Source organism: Nanorana parkeri, unplaced genomic scaffold, assembly GCF_000935625.1.
Source record: "Nanorana parkeri isolate BGI_ZX_2015 unplaced genomic scaffold, ASM93562v1 scaffold19, whole genome shotgun sequence".
Lineage (NCBI taxonomy): Eukaryota > Metazoa > Chordata > Amphibia > Anura > Dicroglossidae > Nanorana > Nanorana parkeri.
The window spans coordinates 578,050-588,623 of record NW_017306287.1 but is presented as its reverse complement, the minus strand read 5'-3'; the positions used below and the strand labels follow the sequence as shown (position 1 = coordinate 588,623).

The 10,574-nt window shown below is 42.1% G+C and overlaps 1 protein-coding gene across 6 annotated transcripts in view; it reads right to left on the bottom strand.

The window, feature by feature from the left end:
• The window catches only part of TRAF7 (TNF receptor associated factor 7), a 51,102-nt gene that overhangs the window by 32,461 nt on the left and 8,067 nt on the right, over positions 1–10,574 (bottom strand). For 2 of the 6 annotated variants that reach the window (XM_018561926.1, XM_018561918.1), the window contains exons 2-3: positions 2,980–3,097; positions 427–484 (exon numbers count right to left, since the gene is read on the bottom strand). In XM_018561926.1, coding sequence (XP_018417428.1) covers positions 427–484; positions 2,980–3,057 — 136 coding nt within the window. In that variant the 5' untranslated portion in view covers positions 3,058–3,097. Of the gene's footprint in view, positions 1–426; positions 485–2,979; positions 3,098–10,141; positions 10,449–10,574 lie in introns of those variants that run through there. The other 4 variants (XM_018561948.1, XM_018561941.1, XM_018561932.1 and 1 more) reach the window with 3 other exon arrangements.

The following is a 10,574-nucleotide window of genomic DNA, read 5'->3' as shown; positions in this document are numbered from 1 at the left end:
GGGGATTCCTACATGAGGAAGCAAAGCCCTGCTCCTATATTAAGATGGCCACCTACACACACACAATGCAGAACAAGGCATGGTAAGTCAGTAATGGGGAAAATATCAGCTGCAGGGAGATCACAGGAAATACCGGTGACTAGTTCTTTCCCTTGTGCTGGTCTTTTTTTTAGGCTTAGCTTCCACAGTACAGGTAGTGTTTATAGGTACAGGTATAATATACTGTAGCTACAGTTTCTCTACAGTAACAAGATCCATTTGAAGGTCTACGATTGCAGACATCTACAGCCAAGTGATACACAAATAAGATACATTTCTGTTAAGGTACTTGAATGCATTTTTAAGATTTAACTCCTGAGTTTGTCACTTTAAACATCATCTACAAAATACCAATTACACTTATTCAAATATCATAACTTAGCATACCTTTAGTAATAGTTGTCACGGGTGTGAACGCTGGTCCAAATGTAGTTTCCATTCTGGTCTGTAACATAAAAGAAATGCATACATAAAGTCAATGGCCTAACAAATGGTGAGGAACACAAAGTGAGAGTTGAAAGCAGTAAGAAATAGACCCCAAAACAGAAAGTCACAAAGAGCTGGACTGGCCAATACAAAGAAAAGAGACCTACAAAAGTGAATAAGTACAAAGACTTATAGATATGCCTCCTAGAGTTTCCGACTCTGTTGCTCTCCACCTGGGAGATTTGGGTGTTCCCGTCCACCCTTATATGTTCCAGCTCTTCCTGTTACATTCTTCATAGTCTATAATATAGAAAAATCCAGCAGGGAGAATTGCAACCCCTCATATTGGGCACAGCAAGTGTGCAAAGTCTGAAACTCCGCACAGAGATTTCACGAGTCCCCGAGAGGTATAAGAATCGGTCAGATAAGTGAACTTCATAGCATCTACCAAACACTGAAAGATCAATTTTAGGTGGACTGACCTAAAAAGGGAAATGGTAACAAGCAAAATGCTGTAATAGCATTGTGACCCATCGGTAATAATCTTTGACTGATCTTAGTAAACGGAAATCAGATAGGCTGCCATCAAGCCTTGCCTTAAAGTGACACTAAACTCAGGAGTTACATTTTAAAAATACATTCAAGTACCTTAACTATTAACAAAAATGTAACTTATTTGTGTATCACTCGGCTGTAGATCCTCCAATCATCTCTGGGACCCCGTTCACACAAGGGCGGTTTGGTTAAGCGGATTTGTCTGCGCTGAACCGCTGACATGAACAATCCCATACATTCCTATGGGGACCATTTGTGCGATCGCGCACTTCTGCACGATCCGAAACGCCTGCCGCCCGAAATGCTCCCTGAGCCTTTTTTTATTGTGCTGGTTCCATATAGATTTCAATGGAAACACGCTGATCAGCACGTTTTTAATTGCGTTCCAGCGTTGAAGCATGATTATAAACACCCAAAACCGCCCTTTTAAAATTTGCGTGGAAACCGCGCTGAGACGCATCCGCCCTGGTGTGAATGGGGCCTCAATTGGTGCTGACACTGTCCTTCCTTTTGTTATGCTATGTTTTGGTCCCCATAGTCCCTGTGTGAAGAGGGGGACAGAGGAGTCAGCGCTGGATCGGAGACCCGCACCAGCGCTGGAGGGGCAGCTGACAAGGACAGTAAGGAAGAAGATGATCAGATTAAGAGGCATCATTTAAGGTAACTCCCTACACTAACATTGGGTGGGGGAAGAAAAAAATAGCCTTTAATGTCACTTTAAAGCCAAAACATTGAAACCCTTTTCATGTTTTTTTTGCTGTCGTTGTTCAATTAGGAAAATGTCCCCTCACTACTGGAGACATAACAAGAAGTGAGAGGAAGTCTCTCTAAAGTGAGGAATATCTGAATGATCAGCTGAGAGAGAAGTGATCAGAATGGGTGTCCCCAATGAAACATTTCTTCTTCCCATTCCGGTGACAGCTGTAAAAATGTTGGATTTTCTATCTCAGTGGTGATAGACAACAGGTAGAACAAAGAGGTAGAACCAGCAATAAAAACACGACGGATGTTTCTAACCCTTCCCTATTCTATCCGAAACTAAAAAAGAAAAGTTTTGACTTTAGATACACTTTAACTAAGCCTGCGAGAGAGATGGCAGTTCTAGGAAACAGACAGGGCCATTCAGGCGAAAAAGGAAGTGTCAGGAGAAAAATAACATCAATGTCTACAGAGGAGCCAAGAGTACATGGGAGCAACCAAGCAGAAAATTACGACGATCAAGCAAAAAAATAAAAAAATAAAAGGGAGGAAATAAAAGGACAATGAAGGTAGTTTAAGAGGAGCCAATAAAGGATGGACCAAGCAAGGGAGACAAGGTAAATAAATATATGTAACTCATTAAAGTACAAATGTGGCCAGTGTATCTACATATCTTAAATAGCAGCTTTAAAAAAAAAAACCCTCACCAACCTTTATAGCTGCAGGCACTGTGAAGCTATTCATCCTCACAGCAGAAGCACTGAAATTGTTCATCTATTTTTATAAACAACTCAGCTCCCCCTCCCAGATATGGAAGCCTCCAAGCCTTCCAAATTCTAATATAAACTCAGGCGCATAGGAAGAGGAGGAGAGTCCAGAGACCTGACTTGTAAGTTTTGAGGATGAATTGCTCCACAATGTCTGAAGCTGTAGAGGTTAGTGAGGGCTATTGTGAGGTTATCTACTGTTTGTTTAGAATAAGAATATGTAATCATTTAAATGTCTACGGCCTGGCCACAGTTTTGCTTTAAAAGAATGATGTTCTAATAGGTAATAACTGCAGAAGTCATGGCACAATTGTGATTTGGCAGCTGACAGATAAAATGTCAACAGAAAGTGTGGGTGACTCGATGTTGGAAAGCTGTGCATCTGATATCGGTATATACAGTATGTTCAGCATGTCGTTTCTATTGTGAACTGTTATTGGAGCGTGTGACACAATAGAAAGAGCAGATAGTAGTGGGGAGGAAAGGCTGGTACCCCGTCTGTGTTTTCTGGTGGAATGTTCGTGGCACCAGCTGAAAAATGATTGAATCGTGGATTCTTACTCGAGGTCATAATCTAGGCTGGCATCTCAGGGCTGCACCAGTGGGGTCCTCTGCAGAGAGAGAGAATAGAAAGAAACCATTAGATTACACAACAGGCCTCCTCATAGGCAGGCAGATGTCTCCTCATTAATGAAATGTGGGGAGACAACTATCTTGAATAATCTACAACATGTTAATGCAACTTCAAAAGTCATTTTCAAACATTTTAAATATGCAGCTTTCATTAAAATCAAGCTTGATCCAGCCATGAACATCCACCCTCAGACACTTCCTGATGCGGGGTGACAACACTCTGTCCCTGTCTCCAAATTATTCTCCTGCAGTCACATGAAGCAGCCACTGGAGTGCATGTTAACAGGTCTCTGGTGACAATTATCTAAGAGAGGATATCCTCACACTGTAGAGATTTCATTTAGCTTCCTGTTGTGTCTACCGGACAGGAAGCGAAGGGAAATCTCCCCAACAGGACGAAACAAACAATAAACTAACCGGAGTTCAAACCCTTTCCTACTCTATCCAAAAAAAACCCCAAAAAAATGGCACATATTTTAAACACTGAGCCTAGTGAGTATGAACTTAAAAACATTGGCCCAATCTGCCTATTTGCGGTTCTGCACATAGGAGTGAACGCAGGACCAGTAGAACAATAGTATTTAGCAGCATGTAGCAGCAGGGGTCAGGACACACTCTGTGTAGATACGCTCTCCGGACTTTACATTCGTACAGCTTGTTCCTATTAAATACACTTGGAAGGATCCCACGTGGAGACAACACTAACAAAACACAGCCAGTTTCCATGACACGACTGCAGACCATATGCTTGGATTTCCCAACATGTACTACACAGATATATGTCACGTACACAGCACTGAGAGGAAGTGACTACTCAGGACCTCTTAGTGAAATATACATACAAACATACACAGTAAATATAATGAATCCAGAACAAGTATAGGTAAGGGGAGCAAACGTCTGCAGAGAAAAAAAAAATGAAGGCAAAAAATGTGGAAGAACTATAGGTGAGCTGAGCAAACAAATCAATGAACTGCTAAAGAGACGCATTTATTCTACATTTGTTGTTGGAACCGGGATTCTGAGCAAGTGAAAAATCTGCACGACGAGCAATTAAAAACTAGAAAAACAAAGCAGTCTCTGCACTAAATCACCTCCAATTTGTGTCAGAGCCGGCAAGGCTGGTAATGAACCGATTAATTTGAGGTGTCTGCAATGTCCTCAAGATCTATTGCGTTCAGCCCAATGAGCTGTATGGAATGTCCTCAAGATCTCTTGTGTTCAGCTCAATGAGCTGTATGTAATGTCCTCAAGATCTCTTGTGTTCAGCCCAATGAGCTGTATGTAATGTCCTAAAGATTTCTTGCGTTTAGCCCAATGAGTTGTATGGAATGTCCTCAAGATTTCTTGCGTTCAGCCCAATGAACTGTATGTAGTGTCCTCAAGATCTCTTGTGTTCAGCCCAATGAGCTGTATGCAATGTCCTAAAGATCTCGTGTTCAGCCCAATGAGCTGTATGGAATGTCCTAAAGATCTGTTGCGTTTAGCCCAATGAGCTGCATGTAATGTCCTCAAGATCTCTTGCCTTCAGCCCAATGAACTGTATGTAGTGTCCTCAATATCTCGTGTTTAGCCCAATGAGCTGTATGGAATGTCCTCAAGATCTCTTGCATTCAGCCCAATGAGCTGTATGGAATGCCCTCAAGATCTCTTGCGTTCAGCCCAATGAGCTGTATGTAATGTCCTCAAGATCTCTTGTGTTTAGCCCAATGAGCTGTATGTAATGTCCTCAAGATCTCTTGTGTTTAGCCCAATGAGCTGTATGTAATGTCCTCAAGATCTCTTGTGTTTAGCCCAATGAGCTGTATGTAATGTCCTCAAGATCTCTTGCATTTAGCCCAATGAGCTGTATGTAATGTCCTCAAGATCTCTTGCATTTAGCCCAATGAGCTGTATGTAATGTCCTCAAGATCTCTTGCATTTAGCCCAATGAGCTGTATGTAATGTCCTCAAGATCTCTTGTCTTCAGCCCGATTAACTATATCTTATGTCCTCAAGATCTCCTGCTTTCAGCCCAATGAGCTGTATGGAATGTCCTCAAGAGCTCTTGCTTTCAGCCCAAGCAAGGCTTTCACAGTGTCTCTGCATTGGACGAGAAAATTGCCAATCATTCATCGCTGTGTCACCTTTCTTTCATCCAAAATAAAACTGGGAAAAAGATGTCAAAAATGCCAACGCAACCTTATGGCTATAATTATTATATTATTATTATATTTTGCATGCATGAGTGCATGAGTGTCATTCACTCCAATGGTAGGCCCATCTAGCCTTTGCTCCAATAGTGTACAGCATTTCCTTGGAATTGAAAAGAGATCCCGGCACGCATATGTGGAAGAGGTATGGTATTCCGGGAAGCCTTTTGAATCTGTGTAAGGTCCAACAGGCCACCAAGCAAGGATGTCAGAGGAGTCATGACAGGTACATGAAAGACTTACAAAGGTTATTAAACCCTCAGCGTTTTTTGCATATATCTACTGCTAGCAAGCAGATATATGTAAAAATTTGAAAAATAAAACAAAAAACCTTTTCAAACGGCTTTAAACTTAACTGTGTCTGCACCGCGCGCTCCCGTCCGAACATCTGAAGAGTCTTGGGTGGCCACAAAGGATCTTGGGGCGGGCGCATGCGCACTTCAGATGTTCGGCTGGGAGACGAGGAGAGACATAAGGTAAGTCTATAAAGCAGCGTGCACCCGCACAGACTCCGTGGGACATGAGCGAAGAGGAGAACAGAGGAGTCAGCGCTGGATCGGACACCCGCACCCAGCGCTGGAGGGACAGCTGAAAAGGACAGTAAGGAAGAAGATGATCGGATTAAGAGGCATCATTTAAGGTAAGGCCCTACACTAACATGGGGGTGGGGGGGATTATCCTTTAATGTCACTTTAAGGGGTCTTCAGGAAGGAAATGACAGACATAAAAAAGGCCAAATGTATCTTATTTCTAGTAATCGGGAGTCACTGGATCCCCAGCTCTTGAGCTGGCTTTGGGCAGCCCAGGTATACTCAGCAATTTCCACGGCACAATTCTTGCCAGCCCACTGGAATCACTGTGGCTACACACAGGAAGGACAGGCAAGGGACCCTGTGGCTGCAGTGGACTATACAAAAAACTCCTTCCTTCTGTGGAAACTTCATTAGCAGTATTATATTCACCAAACATTTTGAGATTTACATGCATTGTTTATAGCAATAAAATGTTAATGATTCCTGCTCCAGGCCTAGAGGGGTCAGCAATGCACATTATCTCTTGGAGAAGGAATTTCTACGTCAGCTCCTAAAAGGAATGTACCAAAACGGAATGTATTAGGTTCATCTTTAGAGAATAAATAACTAATGTTCTTCCAAAATAGTTAAAGAAAAAAAAACAATTGTGTCAAATACAAGGAGAAGCATTTTAGGAATGAAACGAGGAGGCTGATATCTGTGGTTTTACATTAAACAGTTGTGTTGAACATGTGATCAGGGTATACACGTATAAACATTTACATATTCTTAACAGTAAATGAGCTTTATAAATAAGCCCTCACTATACTCTGTAGCTACAAGCACTGTGGAGTGATTCATTCTCAAAGATCCCAACAGAGACTATGAAGTCCAGTTTATAGTAGTTTGTGAACAGCCTATATCACCCGCAGTCGGCAAGCAAAGGGAGCCGAGTTGTTATTTTCAGTGTCTTTGTAATAAACTTAAAGGATGAATTACTCCACAGTGCCTGCAGCTAGACACGCCAGTGAGAACTTGATTTATGGGCCCATTCACACCGTACAATGCAATTAACGCACTCTATTGTGCAACACACCTATTGTGTGTTACAGTGGAACAGATATGTTGCCATTTCTTTGAATGGCACCACAACACACCTCCAGGCCGCAATGCACTGCCACACAGTGCAACGATGGTACCACAATACTGTGTGTTGTGACGCGGTGCAAAAAGTAAAAGCTGCCATACACTATGCAGATTTTGGCCAGTTCTGGATGAACCGTCCAAAATTTGAACAGTGGGTGCTGCTATTGGCACCCTTTTGGCCGGCATCCCTCGATAAACTGATGGAAGGAACTGGTCAGAAAATCTTCGCATGAACAAAACGGGCAGCCAATCAGCTGCTGCCTCTGTTCAGGTATACAATGAAAACAGCGGGAGATTCCCCGTTGACTGCTCTTAAGCTTTGGAGGAATCTGTTATATTTTCTTTGTTCAGCCCGCAGGTTGACCGAAGAAAATATTACAGTGTATGGCCAGCTTTAAATCACATGGTACTGCGAACCTTAAGCACATTTACTGCTCGTTAGGAATACGTACATATTTGTATGCCCAAAGAGAGGCCACATTTCTACTTATAAGGATAAGTGCACTTATCTATTTTGCCCCTTTAGGATAACATCAACAATCCCACCCACCCCTTGCACATACGCATGCTTACAGAGTTCTGATGGGCCCAGTATCTGTTGTTTGTTTACACCCATTGGTGGAAGTCTTCCTCTACTGGGCGGGAAACAAGCCCCATATAAGTCAGTTGGGATGTAGCGTGCAGGCATGGCCAGAAGAGAAACATGTCCGCAGTAGGATGTAAACAATGGATGCTGGAGACAATCTAACACAGCGCCAGCAGAATTTGGTTCAAGAGAGTATTAATCAATGATGTTCAGGAGTGCAGGGCGATAACGGGGCGGCTCTCACCAGGTTCAGAACAACCTCAGCACTGCAAGACAAGACACAGAGAGCGCCTCCATCGCATAAAAACTTTTTAATAAACGAATAAAAAATGGTATAAAAGGTACTCACAAAGGACAAATAAAAACAGGCATAAAAGGTGCATATCCACCGGCTGTTCGTCTTCCGTGGTAGTGAAGTGGTTTACGCGTTTCAGAGGTCAAGCCTCCTTCCTCAGAACCAATTGGGGGTGTACTTTGTGAGTACCTTTATATCATTTTTTATCCGTTTATTAAAAAGTTTTTATGCGATGGAGGCGCTCTCTGTGTCTTGTCTTGCAATGGAGGCTGGGCCTGTCGGAATCAGTGAGGACATGTAAAAGGGGCCAAAATGATAAGTGCACTTATTTTTAAAGTTCCACTCTGAACCATTTTGGCTGCTACAACACAAAGACAACACAAAGAATATATGCATCTACCCTACAAATATCCATCATTGCCCTACAATTTAGTTCCGAATTCCTCCAGACATATTTTTTCTCATGCCAAGAGTGTGCCTGCTAAGTGTAAAGGTATGTATTATCTCTCACAGAGATCATAGTACTTCCTCTGACAATGCCTTCATCTGCCTTTCTCTACAGATGAGCGTCATCCAGGGACACCATCCACTTTCTGGGCTGAGATTCAGGATACTGAAGTGGAACTAAAGTTCTACAATTAAACAATTGATAGGAACTCAGAGTTCTTAGGTAGAAGAGACATGCAACGTCTCTTTTGCCAAAAAACATCTGCTCCATGCTCCTAGAGATTGGTTATTTTCTAGATACACTGCATGACACATACCCCGTGCAGTATACCCCAGCTTATTCTTTGTATGCTAAAAGTTAAGTGTGTCTGGGCCAGTACAACTCCTGTGTGTATAACAAAAGGCTTCTGCGGCCCAACAAAATTCAGTTTCACTTAAAAAAGGAAACAAGGAGCACACAACAAGAAAACGGCTAAAAGACATAAAAACATTTTTTTGACACATACAGTCAGGTTGGAATTTATTTTTCTTTAATTATGAATGTTCGAAGCTTTTCAGCTAAGAATGGTTACTATGGAACAACTATTATGCCTTTATCTTTTACAGCATGGAATGTTTTCAGAAAGAACTCTCACAGTCAAAAGGAGGCTCACAGTCTTAATACTTTCAGATACTGATACAAAAAAACACAGATATGGGGGGGGGGACAATTCACAGCCTTTTATTCTGAGAATCTTTCATAAAGACCTTTTAACACACGTTTTGACCCTCCTCCCATCTGCTGTCCTCTAGCAACTTCAGCGCCAAATTATAGCTAATTTGCCTACAAACATCAGGTGGCCATAATAATCTCAGCCACTCAGTGTGTGTATCTAGATAGATAGATAGATAGATAGATAGATAGATAGATAGATAGATAGATAGATAGATCACGCATCTAAATGGGATTTCACTGGAAAATAGGGTGAAAGTTGAGTGAATTTTGTGCAAATCATTTATAAATAGACCCCTTAAAAGGCAGGCTACAAACTTCTCAGATCAGCTTCACTATTTTGCGGTGCGGAGAGGAACATCATGACAAAATGGTATTGGGTCCGCCTTTTGCTATCTGACACAATACAGCAATAAAGTAGAAAAACAAATATTATGGTACGGGCTCATTACATGGTGAGCAAAGTTTACTAACCTCTGACAGTTTGGTAGACTAATACCCCCAGTGGATGCTGGGACAGGAAGTGAGGAGAAATGTACCAGATGAAGACAAATACAGCAACAGAAACCGAATAGAAGGAGGAATCCTTTCTCACTATATGCAGAACTATTGGCAGTATATGAACACAAACAGACCTTCCATGCAAAAAATGAAACTGTTAGGGCGCTTGAAATAGACTGACCCACACCAGGTGGTACATGAGAAGCATTAGCCAGTTATTATAAGAGGAGATTTTGTTTCATACCGTAGGGAAATGTTGCTTTGCAGCACTCAGATCAATGTAAAATGATTGTTACCAGTTTTTCCAAGGAATTCTGCAGCTTGCACATTACAGTGCAACATATACACGGGAACAACACATAGATCACACTTTTCAGGCGTATCACAACATGAAACCATGTATAATTCTATATCAAGTAGCAACTCTGCCACTACAATCTTTTGATTGTCTTCCGGGCAGAAACCAGCTCAATTCATTCAGCTTCTGGTGTATCTCATGCTGTGCAGTCTCATTACCCAGGTCTAGTTAGCCTAACATACGATTGCCTGTTGGAAATCAGTAAAAAGACCCTCACAGTCCTCCCTCTGACCCGTCACATCAAGTTTATCAGCTATACCAGATCAGACATACCTCTCAGGCAGACTCCGAGCTCTCCTAGACCCCAGGAAACTCGACTCTCTGCACTGAGCAGAGAGGATTTCACAACACCGACCCAATTCTGTGTGCTGACCGTGCGGCAAGAGAGAGTGATGCAAACAGAAAGGCATGTTCAGCAGTGGGCGACAAGTTACTGAAAGCGGAAAATCCCTTATTCTGTCCAATCAGCAGCCTGGGAGCCCTGGCCAGCATTATTAAACATTCAAGCTTTTGGGCTTGCTTGATCTGGATCAGACGTAAGGCAAACACACACGTCTCAGGTCAATAAATCCAGTGCAAGTCTCTCAAGACAGGCAATAACAGTTTGTGTATACAAGGCATACCTGAGACTTCTTCCAGCTACACAGAACAAAAAAATGATTTTTCCTAAGTCTAGAACAAAGGAAATAGATAGATGAAGAGAGCA